The sequence below is a fragment of the Tinamus guttatus genome, unplaced genomic scaffold (genome assembly GCF_059628265.1).
Source record: "Tinamus guttatus ecotype Peru unplaced genomic scaffold, ASM5962826v1 Tinamus_guttatus_pri_ptg000459l, whole genome shotgun sequence".
Taxonomy (NCBI): Eukaryota; Metazoa; Chordata; class Aves; order Tinamiformes; family Tinamidae; genus Tinamus; species Tinamus guttatus.
Window position 1 is genome coordinate 5,084,143 of NW_028288993.1, and position 20,910 is coordinate 5,105,052.

Sequence of the window (20,910 nt, forward strand, 5' to 3'; positions counted from 1 at the left end):
TAAAAAGGGCAAATGCTCCATGCTTTCCATGCTGCCTCCCTGCCACGTGGGATTAAAAAGTTATGGGAAGATTTTCGCAGCTCCAGTTCTGCCCAGAGCAGAATCCATTGCCAGAAAGAAGCGTGGAGCTCGCACCAGTTTTCTGTTTCAGTACAAAGGCTTGAAACTGCACGATCAGAAACTAGTGCTGAGCTCTCCTTGCTTCGCTTCTCCCCTTGGTGGACACCAAGACAACACACAGACGGAGCATCGCGTCCCAGGCCCTACCCAGAAAAAAGCTGTGAGTTCCCTCCCGTGCCCAAGCCCCAAGTGCTCGTTTTCCACTCCTTCCTTTTTCTTGGTCGCAGCACCCGTGGCAGCAGCCAGGTTTCCAAACCGCTGCCGAGCTCAGCCGTGCCGACGGGAACGTGGGGACAGGCAGCCTTTGTGCAGGGACAGGCCCAGGCGAGAGCACCTGCCACCCGCAAAGAGCCCTCAAGCAAGTGGGACAAGCGCCTGGGCAGTGACATCCCCTCCTTCCTTGGGGCTTGCAGTTATTTACTGCAGCTTTTCCGAGCGTTGGGGGAATTCCAGCTCCACCTATGGCCCATGCCCTCCTCGCAGCCAGGGATGCCAGCCCTGCCCTGTGCGACCACGAGCAGAGGCTGCGGTGATGGGCGGGCTGGAGCGAACGGCGAGCTAGAAGGGCGCAGAAAGGGAGCAGCGGCCGAGCAGGCGAAGGCCGAGGGCGGCAGGAAGGCAGCGCGGCCGCTTCCCGAGCGGGAGCCGCGAGGGGAACTTCCCTGGGGCCCAGTCTCCAAGCTCAGGCTGTAGAACATGGAAGCAAATGGCATCCAGCACCGGAGCCGCAGCAAGGACAGTAAATGAGCCATGTAACGTGCTTGGGTACCATTCACCAGTTTCTGCAAAGGACGCGTGTTTGTGTTTTTTGTACCCCCCCCCCCCGATATTTTCCCCTATTTCTCTGTGTTCCCCTAGTTAAACAACCCCCGTGGCTGTCACACCCCGTGAGCCGCCCTGAGGAGCCCACCCGGATAATCACCAGCCCCGCTCCACGGGCACCTCCTGTTCCGGGGCTCTCAGCTGCTCACACAAGGAGCAGGCCGGGCCGGGCTGCATGCGACGAGGGCGAGACCCCCGCCGCCACCACCCGCCTTGTGTCGCTTTCCTGGGGCCCAAGCGGGCAGCGTGCACTGAGGTGGCAGCGTGGTGACACACAGCACATCCCCCTCGAGAGTCCCTGCTGCTCCGCTGCACCAGCCCAAACCAACGGGAGGCAGTTCAGGCCCTTACATATCTTGGAGCAGCAGAACGCGGCAGTCGGAGCACAGGTTCCTGGGAGAGGTGACCAGCAGCGACAGGCTGTGAAAGACCAGCTTGTGCAAAGCTCTGGACCTCGTTTACAAGTTATTAGCAAGAAGGTTTCACTGCTTCATCAGCTACTTGTCTCAACACTTTCTATCCACAGCCGGAGTAAGAGGGGTCTCAAGTTTACTCCTTGTGGCTCTTGATTTTGCTTGGCCCTCAAGAATTTCCCCCTGAGGGCACTCCATCCAAATTCCACAGAAAGCTGGGGCATGAAAGGAAGTGCAGTGTTAGCCAGCTGCACTGGCAGAGCACCTCTCCTGATCCGAATTCCCTTAGCCAGATCCTGGTCCCTTGGAGCCTTTCACCTTGCCAACAGGCAACCTGATGCCTCCTGAGACTCCCCACGAGCAGAAAGGCCCGTGCTGTGCTCATCCCAGATCTTCCTGCCCCTCCTCTCCACACAGTAACTCAGCCATGGGCAGTAAAACCGAGTCTCCCCTCCCCTTTCCCACATCTGCAATGGATGAACGAGGCCCAGAGGTGGCTCCGAATGAAGAGTGGTCCAAGGCAAAACAGCTCCCGCTCCGCCGGCTCCTTCCCTAGCTAGTGCAGCCATTTCCCCCTCACTCTGCCCTCTCGGGGTTTGCATGCTAACACAGCAGCAATGCTGGCCTTTCTCTCCCCGCCAGGTGCTCCAGATGACCCCCGGTGCCCCACAGAATTACAGCTCCTCTGTGGGGCTGCCCCATGAAAGCAGGCACTCCTTTATTCACAGTTTCTCTCCCCTCCCTTTCCCACTAGTTATTTTTGAGGGATTATGTTTCCTGTTTTCACTGCTCTTGCTCCATTTGTCATTCATCATGGTCATTAAAGCAGGAGGGAAGCACTGGGGAGCAGCACGACACAAAGCAAACCTTCACGGGTCAGCAAGCCGGGTATTAAAAGCCACCTCTTCCCCCGCTCAGCTTCAGCCTCTCTCTCACACACACTCCAAGATGTTAGCAAAATACGGCTCATCCTCCAGCAGACCTCTGGATTCTGGCATTTTCTGCAGCTCAGAGACACTAGGATGGTTCAGGGAGGCAGCCTAGTCACAGCTACTTACCCTCCCTTTGGCTGGTCCGGTTAAGACCAAGAACAACTTGCTCCTAAAAAAAAAACCTATTTCTTGCAGCTACAAATGGGGCCATGGGGATTTTTAGAGATGAAAGCAGAGCAATGTAATCTAGGTGCACTTCTTGTTACACTGCTGACTTGGAGAGATTTCCACTCCATACTGAGTGTCCAATTTTCTGACTAGTCCGGTCAGGAAATAAACAGATTACATACTCCAGAAAATAAAGGTGGCAACAAGTCAGGAAGACTCAACGCACAGACCTCCCACCCTTTCCTTGCACCTCGCTTACACCTCCCTTGGCAGCAGTCTCACGAGACTTCTTAACGAAAGCTACACCGATTCAGTAGTCCAACCAGCTCTCCTGCACCTACAGAAGTGACCATCAGGACAAAGAAGCACATAGGACATCCAGGGTAAGAGCAGCAGTACAAGCAGCTTAAAGCAGATAAAGGGTAATTTTACTGTTTCAAAGTCCTTGCAGGTATTTCAAGGCTCTCCCTCCACACATTCCTTCTTTACTATAACCCTGCTGCTGTCAGTCACCTTATACTCTGACACATATGCCATGCGGAATAAACATGGAGCATTTTAGCAGAAGCAAGGCCAGAAGTGCCCACTCCTTTAGCCCTATCTCCCCATTCACAGGCTCCTGCTCTCCCGACAGCCCCAACACGGTGGTTCTGCATCTGCAGCCTCCCTCTTCCTCCCTGCCAGGCATGTTTCAGAGCAGCCCCAAAGGCACTGACACACTGTTCCTACAGCAGGTGACAGCCTGGAGAGGGGGCGAAAAGAATGAAAATATTAAAAAGCAATATACTGAGAAAGATGGCTCAGGGACACAGATTCAGAAGCAATAAAATGTTTTTGGTTGCTGAAGACAGCTGAGGGTTTGGTTCAGTGATGGCTGGGCTAATCTGATGGGCAAGGGTGCAGTCACTAGTGCTTTGCAGCAGCAAAACACCCCCAGAAAGGGTCCTTACTCAGGCGTCAGGAAACAACTTGGGGATTTAACCTGCCTCAAGATGGACGTGACAACACTGAAGAGAAAACTATCACTTGTGGAACTGAACAGTGGATGACAACTAACGACAGGAGATGGAGAGAGAACAATGGTAGAGAGAGCGGAGAAGGGAGAAAAGCTTCGCAAACAAAAACCCTTCAGCACAAAGCGGGGAGTCCGAGATGGAGGAACGGAAGAAGATGCATTTCTAACAAAGCAGCAGCCCTTCTCTGCAGGCCTCCCTAGCCAACAGTGCCACTATGGGAGTCGATCCCGCTGATGTCTGCAACTCCCAGCACTCTGACAACTGAAGGTCCATGATGGGTATGACCTGGTGCTCATGCAGCAGCACTTGCCACTGTGGGCCAGGCCCAAGAAAGGCAGGAGAGTCACATATGTGACTTCTACTCAGAGGGTACACTCCCCATGGGCTGCGTATTTCCCCTTTAACCAAGACCAGCATATTTCTTGACACTACTGGAGTATCAACTCACTGTGAAGGTAGGTTTGGGAAGCTGTTGCTCCACAGCAGTAGCAAGCTTAAATGTTTTAAGTTTTCCTTAAGAGGTAAAGCAAGAAGAAGGTCCAATAAAAGATCTCTGGAAAAAAATAATAACAGAAAAAGGCACATACAGGGAGTATAAATAGACCCACCAGACAGTGAAAACCTGAGTGCAACTATGGCTATAAGAGACTGAAAAAAAGGCTTTGCTGGTGTACTGCACTGCCAGCACAGCCACACGCCTCCGTGCGCAGCTTCACCCCCTTCTCCGCTGCTCTTACCAGACAATGTTAAGGCGACCTACCTGGAAGGCTTTAAAATTCAGAGGGGGTGCTGTTCTGGCAAGAACTTACTGGTTAGTGAGTCAATCTGACTTACTGACAAGTGACCTTTGCTGTAAATGCACCTTTCCAAACAGTGAAAAAACAACATGCAGATCTGCCTTTGGAGAAATGTAAATAAGAAAAGCCGGTTTGTCTGGAAGTCAATCCTGCAACACAGGAAAACTGGAATTTGTTTAATTCCTGTCTCTTTAATTGCTGCTAGCCAGAGGCTGGTTTGCTTCCTTAAGCAAACTCGGTGGGAGAAACAGACTGGACTTCCCTGAAATCTTCTCCTGCCAGGTAATATTTTGCTGCAAAGTATCATTCAATTAACATCAGTGAGGGCCAAAAAAACCATTGTTTGCACTGCAGTAAGAGAGCAAAAGCCCAAACCCTGAATCCTGCTATGCTAGGTGCTATACAGAAAAATGGAGAAAAAAGACAAAGATCTTCATAGTACGAGTCTGGTAACGAGGCAGACAACTTTATAGCTTCAGTATATTTACATTCATTAGTAATTTAAAAATAGCTGTTTGGTGGGTTACATGAAAGGAGCTGTGGTTGGCAGCACTTTATCATTCAAGCAGCTGTGGAATAGGCCAACAAAAAGGCAGCAAGATAGTTCTGTGGATTTAACTAGCTTTTCCCTTTAAGCCCTACCCACTGCAAGGCTCTAGCAGTAGGGCTGAAAACAACAACAGTTAAACAACACTTATCCCAGCACCGCAGACAGACGCGAGCCAGGATAAAGCTGAGTTAGCATCCGTGTTGCCACCTCGCTTCACAGAGGACATGTACGTTGTATACATTGCACAGCTTGTACAGATTGCCTTGGGGGCTGCGTCCTGAAACTGAAGAACAGAGCCCAGGAGCCGTATCCCACATTTATCATCCGTAGATGAGCTTGGATGCTTTAATCAGAAGCATCCAAGCCTTAGTTTCCCTATGTGTATAGGGCTTGTGAGAGTTTAATTCATCCATACTTCTAAAACAACCGCAGATCCAAAGACATCATATAACACTTATAATAGCACAAAAGAAGTTTTGGAAAGAGAAATCCTGTTTTAATAATGCACATCCTTCCTTGCCCATGCAGAAGATCATAACCTGAGTTTTCGCCTCCTCCCACTGATAGAGGATGCTTATATGTATTTTTAAAGCCAACCTCCAAAATCGTACTTCACACTGCCAGAATGACAAGTTATCCTTTTAAAAGCTGGGCAAATAACTGCACTTGTTCTGAAGGTTCCCATCCTATTTAAAGGGTAAATGTATTTCAATATATTTAAAACAAGATCAGAAAGACTCCCAACCTCTCCAACGCTGCCGCTTTCCACAGGCCTGCAGTCTCCAAAAAACACTAGGCCGCCCAACTCTGCCGTACAGGGAGGCTGGGACATTCCCAAGGGCTGCGCTCAAGGTTGCAACGCTCCTTCCCAGGCATCACCGACCGTTTCGCTGCCGATCGCAGCCCTGGGCAGGACGCGCTTGTGCGCGAGACCCCAGAGCCTGGGCCCTTCCCCAGCTCTGCACCGCACCCGACGGGAAGCCGCCGCGGCTGTTTACTTCCATCAAAGACAAAAAGTGTGTCACTCTGTGTATTTTTAAAACCAAAAATTAATAATTGACGTTTGCCTCCTTGGGCTCCTTTGATGCCAAAGCAAAACAAGCCAGGGGGATACAGGCAGCAAGGCAGCTGTTCCTGCATGAGTGGTCACGGAGTCGAGGGGCGGCAGGGAAGGCGGAGCGGAACAGCGTGGATTTCCCCCTGGAACAAGGCAGGATTTGCCCCTGGAACAAGGCAAGAGCCTCTTCCAAGCGCTCGCAGGATGCGGAGGCTTCCCGAGCGCTGCAGCCCCCTGAGCAGCGGCTGCTCCCGGTATCTCCGTGTAAACAGGAGGAGTCCTCCGGCCGAGGGCGCTGCCTGACACCTCGCAGGCACCCTGGGCACGAGCGCGCAGACGCAGCCGAATCCGACAGCAGCAGGTTTTGCTTGGAACCTGCTTCAAGGACAGACTGAGCCACCTAAGCACCTCGCCAAGGGTCACAACAAGCCCGTGACGGGGGCCGCTCTCCACGCTCAGCTACTCGACAGCAGCTGCATTTGGTGCAAAACCCCGTTAGATACTAGGGGGAGAGATCGGCTTGCGGCCGAGACCAGGGGAGAGCATGGACAGGGCCCCGGGGGCCAAAGACAGGAAAGGCCATTCTGGAAGGAGCTGCAGCAGGAGGGAAGCAGGGCCCTCTCCGGTGAGCTGCTCCCGCTGATGGAATCGGGGAGGCCGCGCTGACTCACCGGGGCGGGGAAGCTTTTTCCATGTTTGCCGGCTGGACAGGAACCGAAAGAGCCAAAGAAAATGGGAGGCAGGAATGTAGCACCTGGCCACAGCACGAGGCTGGGGCGCAGCGGGACCAGCAAAGCCGGGCAAAGGCAGCGGGGCTCGTGTCCCCCAGCCCTACAAACAGCCTAAATAAAATGCAAAAGAGAAAAGAGAGGTATTTTCAAAGCCTGTGTCTTTCCTGATGTTCCTCTCCCTCTCCTCACTCCAGATGAAATGAATCATGCTGTTTACTGCACTTCTTACTTTCCCTCTTCGCCCAGGTGAATTAAATTTTGTATTTAACAGCAAAGAAGTGCTTGGCAATAACCTCCAAACAAAAACACTCAACAGGGGAAAATATGCACATACTAAGTAGTTGCAAAAGATGATACTGCAACTGACTTTTCCCACCAATTACATTATTTTTTTTAAAAAAAAAGAAGGTCTTATCCCAGAGCCACTCACGCAGACTCCTGGAAACCAAATGCACGTTTCCCAGGCTCCTCTGAAGGCTGTGCTGATCCGAATTTCACAGAGTTCTCCTTCCAGGTGATTTAAACAGTCTTCTAACAGAACCTGGAGATTTTCCCGTCCTCAGAAGAAAGGAATAATTGCATCTTTTCTCTCTTCTCCTGGCCATAAGCCGTCAATACACTGCTGAGGTAATAATTAAAAATACAAAGTACTCGCAAAGGCGCCTGAAAGCGGAAATAATCGCATGGGCACAGATCTGATCTTCTGTCTTGCAAAGAATAGCGGCTAAAAATACACCTTTCCCCCCTCCTTCTCAGTCCTATCATTCTCCCTGGGATGCTGTCTGCAGAAGAAATTTATTTCCAAAATGAACAAGTGTCCCTAGTGTAAAACAAAGTACCTGATGGCGGGGGGAAGAGATGCTCCACTCAGAATATGCCTGAAAGCCCAAAGGAGCTGGGTAAGCAGCAACGCTCAAGCCCAACCTGCTCAGCACCAACAGTGGTGGGGAGGATGGACCTTTACAGCACTGTGTGCTTGGGCAGGACTCTGTTTTGGGGTTTGTTGTTATTGTTTTTTAAAGAGGCGGATGAATTCCCCAATCCCGCTCACAGCAGGAACCTACAACGGAGCAGCCGGCAGGAGCACGGGCAGCGCGTTGCAGCGCGAAGCACCAGCGCCAAGGTCAGCTCCTACCGAGGCACGGCCTCCAGGGCATAACAGAAAAATACTGTGAGGATATGCAAGAACATGCTGTAAGACAACACGGTCCCTGCTTTAAAAAAATAAAAAATCAGGAGAAAAATACCAGCCATAGGTAGATTTTGCATGTAATTATTTAGTGAGGAAACAGAAGAGGAAAGAAATAAGAAACAGTGAAAGAAAATGCATGATTAGCAGGAAACAGGTATCAGAGAAAGAACAAATCTCTAGTAACAGAACCAATGGTTTGTGGAGGTGCTTTATGGAGGTTGATATTTTCATTTAAAAATTGTATATAAATTCACTTCTAAATACGTATATACAGTGGAGGTTAATCCATTTTTCCAGCATGTGGAAGTAGGGCCTAGCAGAATAGAGCAGATAGCATCCCGGGGCACCAAATTTACCAAAATTCAGCCAGAAGCCTGAGCTTAAGCATCTCAGTAAAACTGCCTGAGATATGGAAACTTATGGAAAGCATTATATAAGATTAAAGCTTGTTATAGACCCAGGGCTTTTTTTTTTAATTATAAATTGCATTCCTTTTCCATTACCTGCTTTTGAAAAATATATGCAAATACTTCTCCTTACCAGTGACAAAGAAAAAAAGACAAAACAACTACCCTTAGACAAGCCTATCCACACCCTGCATCAATCCTACAAAGTGCCCATTAGTAGAAGAAACAGCTTTAGCATCAGAACGTCTCCTTAACAAGCTACTGACATAATTAAGAAAAAAGAGCTTGCTACAAAATTTAGGTGGGAATTTGTACTGGGTGTTTCTGTTTTTGCATCACTGCATATTTGAAACCAGTACATACATTGAAACCAGTCTGAAACGTCTGCACACAGAATATAAAAGATTATAGAGCTCAAAAATTCTTCAGACCTGCCTTTTTCACACATAGGTGCAGAGCTCATTCACACAGCCGGGAACAGAGTCTCCTACCCTGCTTTGGGTGGACAAGGTGACATTTCAGACAAGGGCTCAGAACCTGCATCTGCAGGACACATTTTAGCATATTTAAATATGGAGTGCGACACAAAGCGGAGCTTAGACCACATTAGCACATACTTTAGTTTGACTGAACTGCGAGACCACAACAAATTATGCATAGGCTGGTGCCCAAGGCAGAATAAATTCCGAGTGTTGGAGGCCTGGGCGCTTGCGGAGCACGAACGGTTGGCGCCGTTTGAGCAGCGACGGTGCCGCCGTGGAGCGGAGGGGCTGGGACTCGCTGCAGACCAGCGCGGAGGAAGGCTCTGTCAGCACCAATACTCTAAAACCAAGTAATACAGGTATTTTTCTCTCTATGCATACTAAAAACCTGCCTAACTAAAACATATTGTGACAGAGTCCTGCCTCTGAAGACTGACCAAACTATAAGCCATATTGGATTTTTATTTTTTAGATTTTTTTTTTTAGTGTAAACACAGTTTCTTTAGACTTTCTGTAATATTTTTGCCTCCTGAGACAGCAGAGGCAGCCTGGTGCTAGGAACATATTCAATAAAGTACAAATGTTTTGGAGCTGCGTGAGGGTTTCCATAGCTCCACCTCGGACACGCTGCACTGGACTTCTCCCCACTCCGCCGTGTGCATCTGGGGACCTGCTCTGAAGTAGCGTTCGATGCAAAACAGCAGCATAAAAATAGTATTAGTGTTAAATCGCAGACAGATTGCCAGGGGCTCTCAAGCCAGTAACGAGGGATACTTTAAGGAAACACTGAGACTATCAACCATTGCAACATGAAGCGATAGATCGGTAGGACTTTTCCGCCAGGTAAATGTTCCCAAGCGCTCCACAGAGGTGAGAGTGGCTGAGACTTATCGCCTGACCCTGGCTGCAACAAGACCTTCCATCTCCTACACCCCAGTTCCCTCACCTCAACACTTGCCTCCTTCCAGAACTTCCCAACACCTTCCCAAGGGCTGCAGCTATGTTCCAGAGCTGATTTTTCTTCTTTTTATTTATTATTATTTATTATTATTTTCCTAGCAAGGAGAACAAGAGCCACCACAAGCTGGAGCGGCGGTGAGATCTTTTGCTTCTCTTCCCTCCGATTAGTGCAGGCAGCATCTCCCAGCCCTGTGGAGCGGGAAGAGGGAAGAAACAGAGTGGCAGCTGGGCTAGAGCAAGTCATTCACAACTTACAAGCACTGTCGTAAATCCCACACGTAGCTAAGTCCCATGTGCTATTACCCTGAGTCTGTCACATCTACATCCGCACTACAGTCAAGCCACCAGTCCCCTTTACAACACGGCCAGCGAGCAGCCCAGGCCCAGCAGTCTTTGGCCTGCCAAACCATTTCTTCTGGTTATTGCACAAAGCTAAGTGTTGTGTCCTACCTAAACTACCTAAAAGAGGGTCAGTTACATCTCCAGATAACTTATAGCATGTAGCACTACAGATTGTTGTAAAAACATACAGGAATGTGCCAGGGGATATTCAAGACTAGAGTATCCAGATCTGCCCAACACTGCCTTAGGTTAGCAGGCTATAGCTGTTTTAAGAAAAAACACCAAATGAAATAAATAAAGAGACATAGGTGGATTTTCAGTCTCACAGTATTGACTTGATAGTAAACAGTATCCAAAACCCCCACTCCTGTAGTTTTAAATATTTGGGTTGTTATTATAAATTAAAAATAATTTGTTTAGCAAACACAGAAAGTGCAAAATCAATCTGAATGGGAAACAGTCTAAGAGATGTATATATATCCTGTGCACACACTCCCATGTATACACTGCAGTTTCCCAGCACTGCAAAGGAAAAGGAGGATGGGCATGCCTAAGTGCTCATGCTGGGCTTCACAGGAGCTGCCGGGAATTCAGCAAAAACAAAAACCTAGAAATTGAAGCAGTCACTGTAATAAGACCACAGTGCAGGCAGCAGTGGCTGTTCCACATTCTCAAGGCCCTGTGTTCAAACTTCACTCAGGAATACAGAAAATTGGAAAATAATTTTCTTCAATAGGCCCTGCTCCAATTCACCGAACAGGAGAGCTCCTGCACTCACACAAAGCAGAACCCAGCTCCCATCTGAACAGCAAGAGTGCCAGGCCAAAGCTCAGGACTGCACTTGCTGCCTCACTGCGGCTACATCAATTTCGAAAGGCCACCGGGCCCACAGCCCAGTTCTCCACCTGGAACAGCCCTGGGTGTTTCTCGATCCCTGTCGTTGGAGCAGAGCACGGGGCACAGCATTCAGGTCTGCCAAAAATACATGCTGGAAAAAGCAGAAATGTTGCACGTGTATAAAACTGCAAACGGTTCCCAAGCTGCCTGTCAGTGCAAGCCCACCCTGCCTCCTTGGAAGAGGCTCAGGCTGAAGGAAGGGTTCACCTGAAAAACTATGCAGCTGACTGCTGTCCTCAGCTGAGTGCTTGTGCTGAATGCACAGGCTTTCTGACACAGTGAGAGGCAGCTCTTCAAGGCCCTTTGAATAAGCCTATGTGAGCTTAGGCTTACTTGTCCCAGCAAGCCAAGGGCTCTTTTCAAGCAATCCTCTGGATTTAGCTAAAGCATTCCCTTCTTGTATCCATCCACGCTGTACCAGAGAACATGAATGATTAATATTAAACCAGAGAAGCTGTGTGCATCCCAAGGCTGAAGAATGTTTTCATCAAAACTACAGTGTCAGTCTTTTCTCTTTGCAATTCAGATTTCATTCACTGGCCTTTTAGTCAGAAAAAAAGGAAGATAACGCAAGGAACACACTGCACCATGTGCTGCCCTCACAGCCGTCACCGTGAAGTCCTGCAGGCTGCTCATCTGCACCAGGCACCGTTAACCAGAGACACGCACGGGCCTCGCCAGCGGCCACAGCCAGGCTCAGGCAGGAGAGCTGGACTGGGTTAGCAGTAGGATGTTCTCTGCCCATCTAATCTATGAACTCGAGGAGGTAATTAGTACAAACGGTATTCACACATTAGTGCAAATACTGAGATTACCTCAACGATCGCGACAGGACATTGGCAGACAGAGGCTCTGCTCTGTTGCTCACACGAGTGAAAGCAGTGACCTCGCTCCTGTCGGGCTCAGAGCTCCAGGGACCGGCTCAGGAGAAGGAGGAACAAGGGGTACCCGCATGCCAGAGGGGAGGGCAACTCTCCCGCTTGTGCGTTCACCCTAGGAGGGTCCAAGCACCAGGGCCGCCTGCAGGAGAGCAAGGCACCATAGAGGGCAAACAAGGAATCTCCCAACAACGTTCGATTCCCTTTCTCAGCGCGCCGTTTCTGAAGCTTCCCGAGGCAATGTCAGTGCTGATCATTATACATAATTTTCAGGAAGGTAGCCAGGTTAGTGGGAAACAAAGATGGAGACGGCTACGAAGCGAGACAGCTGGCTGGCAGCGGCCACAGGAGCAAGCGTCGCTGCGCCCTGCCTCATCCTAAGCACCATAATCTAATCTCTTTGGGGAAGCTCTGGGGCCAGCCAGGCTGACAGGCCGTTCCTGCCTCCCCGGGCAAGATCACCGAGCGGCGCGTAACCGCGGGCTGCAGCACAGGCCTCGGGTTTGCGCGTTCCCCACCGCAGCGACAACACACCAATCACACTTGCTTTTTAGCAACTCAGACACGTTTCAGCCTGATGCTCCAGGGGATGAATTATTTTTCTTCAGATTATTCTAGGAAGCACTTGGCCCACTTCAAAAGCACACACGGACGCGGTAGGTAACTGAGAGGTGTTTTTTTGCTGTTTCCAAGACGCTGGTCCGTGCCGGCACACCTGCGCCGCGGGCCCCGAGCCGCTCTCCTGGCCCAGCTCTGCATCGGTGCTGGTAACACAGCGCTGGCACGTGTCCCATCAGCGAACACCCACCCTGGGCACGAGCGGAACATCCTGAGGCCTCAGGAAGGAGCAAGTGGCAGTGCGAGCGCTGGCACACTCATCGCCTCAGGAGGGATCACAAGCGCGAGGGGCTGTGGAGCCCGAGCGCGTGAGGGGTCGCTGTGAAGTAACGACTGCGAGGCCGGTGTCTTCGGTTTCAGCGCTATGTGCTGCCCTCACTGCTTCCCTGCAGCCACAGGCCAATCTGCAGGTAATTCAGGGCTTTTGGATGCATCGCTTTGGAGGGAGCGGTAACTGGCATGGAGCACCAGCTTCAGGGCAGCTCTAGAAGGGGTTGCTTCAGTTTTAAAAAGCAGAAGGTCATGGCGGATTTTCTCTCCCTAGGAAGAAGCCCTTTCTCCACAAAATGCACAAAAAGGCAGCCACACAGGTTGGTGAAAGGGCTGCAGATAACAACCTCCCCTTCCACCACCACCCCCAAGGCAACGACTAGCCCAAAGGGGCCAGTACCACCGGGTACCTTCAGGAACATAAACCAACAGCTCCCAATCCCCCCCGGCTCCGGGCAATCCGCGGGTTCCCACACGCTTCCCCACGTTCACGCGGCCACACGCAGCTCCGCTCCAGCTGCCGCGTTCAGGCAGCGCTTCCCCCGAAGCAGAAAGAGATTCCAATTACATTTGCAGTAATCTGATTACTGCCCAGCCATAACGCGGTTAAGGGGCACAGAGATACCACTTTGGCAGCTGGGAAGGAGACAAAAGGAAGCAGGCGCTGGGGATTTTAGCAAGCAGGAAAGGTTTGCAAGCCACATCCCGGCTCGGTGACAGCAGCACAGCGCAGCGGACCCGCACAGTTCTGCTGTTTCAAACACGCAGCACAACTCAAACCAAGTTTAGGGAAGCGGGGGAGCTGCGGAGCTCTGCCTTGCAGCAGGAGCACACGCTGACACTCGAGGACTTACTCACAGTCTAAGCTTACTTTCACATCATGTATAATATAAAAATACAGTCCAAAATTCAATCCACCTTTTTACTAATGAGCTGGCTGAAACCTGCTTTGTAACCCAGGACACTCCAAGTCCCTGTTTTGGAAGCGCTTCCCTCACGGCTCGTGCGGAGCAGGATCAGGCCCTTATTGTTCTTTCCCGGCTTATCTGCCTGGGCGGCACAAATCCAGGCAGAGAGGCAAAGCCGAAGGACCTGCTAGTCCAGGATCCTCTAGGGGAAAAGCAAGCTCCGGACAAGCTGCGCCTCCAAGCCACAGGCCCATTTCTGTGAGCAGCAATGTGCTTCCCTAATTGAAATAGAGCAGTTCTCCAGCCGCTTGCCAAGTCTCACCTCATTAACCTTTATGGATTGACCTCCAAAATTCCTTGCAGCTGAAATCCTGCGCTCTCTCGCCTCTGTTCTGTAACTGGGTATCCCTAGCAGGTTGGGGAGCAAAGGAGAGTGCTATGGAGAAAACTGCCAAGCCTGCTGGCAGGGACCATTTCCAGGCTGCTACTGAGCCCAAAGGCCTCGCTGGCTTCTTCTCTTCCGTCTCTCTGCTAACCCATCTTTCAGAGAGCCCACAGCCTGGATTATGAGTGAGCCTCTCCTCCCACAAAACCTCTAAGAGTCCATATCGTGCTGCTCAGGATCCACACAACCATTTGAAGGACAACCAAATTCTACGGTTAAAGCCTGCGCCTTCCCCTTCCAAGCCTATCATGCAGGATGTCAACTCCCCATCCCTCCCAACCGATTTTGTTTGAAGCACTTCTGCGAGCAGAGAAATGCAAGCTCACCAGGGGAGCGAATGAACAGGATATTTAGCACTTTATCCAAATATCCAACCGAGGAGCACTACAGGAATGAACAGCAGCACTTGAGGAAGGCGCTAGAGCAATTGATTCCACAAATTAGCAGCCACATTGACTCTCCCAGAGCCCCTTCACTGCTTATCTCAGCATTAACCACAGGGAGCATCATGGCAAGGCTCAGAAGGAGAAATGCTGCAAGGTGGCACCTCAGGCAGTCTGTTCACAGGGGCCACAGCAGCTGCAAGGACTATCTGCACTCATCCTAAACACCAAAAGGCTTCAACGTGAAAAAGGGCCACTTGAGCCATTTCTTTGCTAGAAATAAATAAATAAATAAATAAATAAAACAGAGGAGGCCAAAGCACCTCCTTCCCTGAAGTAGTTCATTGCTTTAAGGTCTACCACCTGCAAGCACACAGAAGTAAACCACTTTAGATCAGTATATGCACTGACCAGTGCTCATGAAGACAGACCCATCCTCTCCCCAGGTTTGCCTACTTCTCTGCACAACAATTACTTTTATCTCACAAGCCCAATCTCTTCATCATTTCTAAAGCCTCACCTATTCCACCATGTCCACGCCATTCCCAGCTCTTCACTCCCTTGCTCAATGCTGGTGCTTCAAGGGAAAAGGAGCTGAGGAGTTTATAACTCAGAAAAGGAAGGCAGTGCCAAAGCGTCCTGAGACGCCAGGTCAGGCAGTAAGTCCACAGATGCTCGTGTTTCTCCCAACTACCCTCCAAGGCAGGACCAAACCTAGTGCCAGGCAGCAAACTCCTTGAGCTTTTCTTTCTGAATCCCTTTGGGCTGACGGTGAGGAAGCAAAACGGACACACAGGTAGAGGCCAACTTGTCAATTCAACTGCCCTGGCCACAGACGAGTTCTTTTGAGGACAGCACACAGCACAGCTCCCTTTCCAGTGCTTTAACGGGGTCAGCAAGTGTCACAGGAGCCCAAGCCATGCCCCTAGACTCACTGCTGCAGCTCGACCTGCCTACACATCACATCTCACATCGTTTTGTGGCATCCCCTGCAAAGCTATAGGGCCCTGGCACCTGTGGCCATGGTGCTGGGAATACCCCTGCAGCTCTGGTGCAGTCTGCTTCCAGGCTTAAGTTCCTACAACACTTCCAAACTCCAAGGGCACCATCATTACCCGTCACCTGCCCACCCGTAGGTCACTACTTGCCCGGGAGGCCCGTGAGACACACTGCCACTTTGTTGGGGACCATGGAAAAGTGTCACACAAACAGATCAGACGACATTAACACCCTCCAGGACTTCCCAGTACAAGACCACAACTCTCTGGCTTAGTTACCACCTCCTCTGAGGATCAGGTGCCCTGTGATCGCAGAACCTGGGGGTGGAGTGGGAAGAATTCCACGCTCTAGGCTGAACTCAAGGACCTTTAGTCCTTGAGACTAAAATAAGCAGAGTTATTCCCAGTGGAATTAAATAATACATATCTCCAAACTGACTGCTTTATATCCTGCACTATGGCTGTTGGTAACATTCTAGATACAGTGCCAGAACTCTTTGGAGAGCACTATCAAATCCTTTCAAGAGGACAGAAGACACTATTCAGGTATAAAAATACCCACAAGAAAGATAACCTGTAAAGCTGCTATGTGCACTCCAGACGGAGTTTCTATGTTCTTACGCAGACAGATAAAATCATTTTCTGCACAGAACATTGAGAGCTCATGCCCTAGTTTTATGCAGCAAGCTGTAATGCCATGCAGCAACTTTGCTGTGCTCCTCAAGTAACTAGTTAAAAAAACCTGACAACCAAGGTCACTGGGAGGCCTCCCCGCTGTGTATCAGCTCTATGCCACTCTCTCCTGGATTCTGAGCAGAAAACACAATTGTGGCTTCTCGAGTTCCTATGTCTGCTACAAAAGATTACACAGAATTAAAATATAAATACATTCTTACTCCTCTCCCCAACCAATTGTAGTCAAAATATTCACATTTATTATAGGCTTGATTTTCCCTTCTCCCATTATAGCTAATGGGTGTTACATAATTCCTCAAAAAAAAAAAGGGAGATAAAGTATTTTAATGAAATCTAGGCAAAGTTTAACAGATAATATGGTTGTTGCCAAATCTCACACTACGCCTTATCCTTGAAAAAAGCTAAAATCCTACTACCTTGATTTAGTAAGTCATCTACAAGAACACAGATCAAATACTGGCTCAGATTCCATTCACTTGAGACCTAGGTGACTTCCTTCTGGTCCTGTTTTGTAATGCAAAGTTAAACAAGTGATCGCTCAACTGTGAACTCGAGAAAGAATTTAGACAAAATAGCAAGTGTTCCCCAGCCAAACTCAAGATGCGCTGGCATGGTCAGACCAGACAGGAAGCTCACAGGGCGTCTGTCTACACCACGTTCAGCATTATTATGAACCAAAGTCATTAAAAGCAAAGCCATCAAGGCGACGGGAATCTGCACGTCCAAAGAAGCCAAACACTGTTGAACAAATCCCGCTTGATGCTAATTAACATTAAGGCTGGACAGAACCTGCTGGGATTCAGACTTGCACTCTCTGTTCAAGCACAGCTGCAGGGAGCGCTGGCAGAAGCAGTGACCCAACCTCAGGTGCTGCGAGGCCGGCTGGGGCCATGAGCTGCTCACGGATCCTGTGGTGCTGGAGAGCAGTCCTGGCCAGTGCTCACGGGCTGGGAACGGGAGCCAGGCGGCTACTCACGCAGCCATCGCTCGCGCCTTTTGTGTTTGCGTTATGAAAAAGAGGTTCTGCCAACAGGATGAAGCTTGACCTGAAACCCAATCAGGAAAAATACAGAATCGCATAAAATGAGGCTCAGTAGGAATAAACCAGAAACACAGTCCTCCTAAAGACATAGGCCTTTTTGGTTAAGTGAAAAGTTGCCACCAGCTAATGTGCAAGACAGAAATGATTAGCCATCTGGTGCAGGTTCCTGCTGGCTTGCTGTGTTACCCCCTATGCTGAGGGAAGCAGGAGATCAGTTACATTCTGTCCTTGTCTGCAGTCGCGTGGTCATCCTCACAAAGAGGACACTAAGCTTTCCACCGGAACCAGGATTTTTAACTGTTCTCAGCTTTCAGCAGAGCATTTCATTATTGCTGGATCTCACAAAGCTAATGAAACTAAACAAAATTATTTAAGATAAAATTGAACCACGGCTCCTCTGAAAGCTGAATCTAGCCCAAAGCCACACCAACCTTTGTTATTTTTGCCCCTTTGTTTCCCTCTGCAAAACCGCAACTGCCAGGAGGCTTCTCAGTCATCTGAAGAGAATCAGTAAACAAGAGCAGAGACAGATGGCTGCAGCTCAGTTGAAACCAGCACTAGATCCAGCCTCTCCCCTGCATTACTTCTGCTCCCTGCAAGATACTCACATATGCATGAGACCCAACAAGAATGCAGTAGGCCTGGAGAAAAAACAAATATGTGTATATAATCTGATAAGGAAGAAGTCACCATGAGGACAGGGTAACACGGTTTCATATACGGTGAACATCCATCACAAATGTACGGTCTTCCACCAACCCAGTAGCGGAAAATAAAGCAGGAGCAGCAAGCGTGAAAATGTCTCCCTCGGTTGTTGCTCCCCAGGAATATTTCAGGCACTAAACAAACAGCAGGGAAAGGACATGCAGGAATCTCCTTCCAGCTAAGTTGCTCGGGCATCAACCTGACACAATCTGACAGGCTCCTCTCTAAAAGCCTCTTCAGGGCTCTGATTCACCTGCTACTTCAGGAACTAATCATGTCGTCAAGTATCAAGTAAATCCTTTATTAAAATTACAGATTTAAAGCTGGAGGAAACACACACAAGAGAGACTTCTACTGTTTTAAGTTTGTGAGTTATCAGTTTCTTCATTCCTAGAATTCGTTGCTTCTCCTTTACTAGGAGACTACTGGGGTTAGCACAAGATACTGTTTACATTTTGTGCATTGCTAAACACATCCAGATGTCCACATGCATCCAGTGAATCTATAGGATTCAACGTAGTTCACTGTTCCCCTCTTCCACCAACTCACACACAAACATCTGAATGAACAGCATGCCTGAATAGCTTATGCAAGAATAGGTTCAAACGTGCCCTGCTCTTCCCAAAACAAAAATTCTGACTCTGCTAAAAGTAAATTAACAGCTCTCCCTCAGGGCTTCCTAATATTCCCAGTTCTTCCCTCCCGTCGTGATAGCAGAAAGCTGCAAGAACAGGGCTGCACAGTCATCACCTCTAATCATCTCTAATTGAAGGATGACACGAGACAGGAGGAGAAACGAGCACCCCAATTAATACAGGCAGGAAAAAACAAGATGAGGGGAGGAGCGTCACGGCAGAGCTCCAGCCAGACCATCAGGTTTTGACTTGCTCCCACTCTGGGGCAGAGCTTGGCTACTTCTCTGTAAAAGAACAAGAGGGAGGGACAGCTCTGGCCCCCTCTCACCTCCTATGCATGGAAACTTTTGAGAGCTGATTTATGGGAGATTCAGTTGATCCCTTCAAACAAAACAAAACAAAAACCTGGAGTCAACATTCTGGGAAACAAATCCATATTTCTAAAATGCAATCAGAGGTATATTTCTACAGGAACTTCTTGGATCAGACAACTACAAAATAAGCACAAGTTTCTCACATTGAACAGTTGCCCCCTTGGGCAATTCTCCCAAGATCACCCAGAAAGCCTCTCCTGGTCCTTTCCACGATGCTGTTTCCCATTCCATATGCAAACAAAAAATGAAACAAAAAGTTGCTTACGCAGGAAGTACACACCTGCATCCCCATGGAAACAGCTGTCCTGGTGACATCTCCCAGAAGGCAAGTCTCCATCGTTCGGCCAGATCTGTCCTGTTTTCCGAACTCCCACAATAGTCGCCTCCGACACAATGACTTGCTGCTGCTGCCGGTGCCGTTTTTGAGACTGGGGGGTGGGTGGACTGCTGCTGTCAAAGGATTGCTGCGAGTTCTGGGAGGGAGAACGGCTCTTCTCCCGATACATGCGGTAGGTGGTCGGGCTGGGGGACACATGGCTGGACTGCCCTGAGGAGAAGTCATCCTCGCTTGAGGTAAGGTTCTCATTGGAGCTACAATCCGGTGTATATCCTCCCCCAATGTCTTCAAAGCTCCTGGGTGAATAAGATCTCCTAGGCCAAGTGAGATGCTTTTCCTGATCAGTTGTGCTCTGATTTCGCAGGATAGGTCCTTTCCCTTCTCCATCCCCCATCATTCCACCCACATAGATACTCTGATAGGGTTGAAAGTCCAGGGGCTGCCAAGGTGGGCGGTTGCTGCCATTGGCATTAATCAGATTATCCTTGAGAAACCTGGGGTTCAGTTCAGCATCCTCATACTCTCCATCGTAGCCAAAGCTGCTCTCCGAGGCTCTTCCCCGGTAGGTGGGCCTCTGGAACTCACTAAAGCTGGGTACCACAGTAGAGGGGAGCGAGTGCAAGGACTTTTTCCGTTCCATTTGCATGGCTTGGCTACCAAGAGAGCTTATTTTATCAGAAACGTCTTTATCGTTGACCTTCACTAGACCTTTCTCGTGATGATACTCCATGTTCACGTAAAAGGGCTTTTCAATAACATCCTTATTATCTCCAGAAGAATGTGAATTAACCTTTTTAATCCTCTCAAAATTGGACCTTAGGGCTGCTACGCTCGTGGTGTTCCCTCTGTCCTTAGAGGGCGGTTCGAATGATCCATCCTTCTCAGCAGATCCCACCAGCCTGCGGGAGGAAGCTGATCTGTGTTTTGAAGGAGATCCATCTGTATCACAGCGATTCTCCGAATCTTCAGCAACTCTTTTCAGTTTCTCCTCACCATAGTACTTACACCTGTCCTGCTCTCCCTCTCCGTGATGGGGGCTGTCCAAGGGCGACAGGTCCGAGCCGTCACTCTGGGTAGACAGCTTCCGCAGCGAGGGGATCCTGGGTTTGAACTTTTCCTCCCCGAGGTGCGACTTGCTTTTCTCATATTCCTCTTGGTCAGCAGACTGGTGGTGATGCAGGTCCTGCATCTGCTGCTCCGCACCCCCTTCAGGCAACTGAGAAATCCGTTTAAAGCCCCATCTCTGCCTGTCGTAGCTCTTCTTCTCCTTCGCCAGGAGAGTCTGCAGGTAAATCATGCGGAACCTCTCCTTGTTAACCTCCATCTCCAGCCTCCGGATGGATGCCTTGCAGAGCTCGAGCTCCTGCTCGATGTCTCCCACAGATTTCAGCTCCATTTTGGGAGGCTCGGAGTCCGCAAACTGTGCCTTCCAAGCCTCCACGAACCCCACGGGGTCCACCATTTTGCACGCAGGAGCGAGGCAGTGGGGAACAAGGGAAGCGGGAGCGAGCGGCGCAGGGAACGAGCCCGGCGCCTCTCACGTGCGGAAGCGCCGCGCAGGGCGGCGCGCGGCGCCTCAGGCCGCTCCGGCGGCTGCAGCCGCGCGGGTCGCGGCGCGCGCGGACAAAGGAGGCGCGGGGGAAGGCGCCGCTCGCCCCCGCCCGCCTCCTGCCGCCGCGGCCCGGCCGCCCCGCGCCGTGTTGCGCGTTCCCCCTTCTCCCTCCTCCTTCCCCTG

The 20,910-nt window shown here is 50.0% G+C and overlaps 1 protein-coding gene across 1 annotated transcript in view; it reads right to left on the reverse strand.

Annotated features, from left to right (window-relative positions):
• The window catches only part of BCR (BCR activator of RhoGEF and GTPase), an 81,166-nt gene extending 60,485 nt beyond the window's left edge, over window positions 1-20,681 (reverse strand). The window contains exon 1 of the mRNA XM_010217407.2: window positions 19,119-20,681. Coding sequence (XP_010215709.2) covers window positions 19,119-20,637 — 1,519 coding nt within the window. The 5' untranslated portion in view covers window positions 20,638-20,681. The remainder of the gene's footprint in view (window positions 1-19,118) is intronic.
• Window positions 20,682-20,910: the final 229 nt, after the last annotated feature.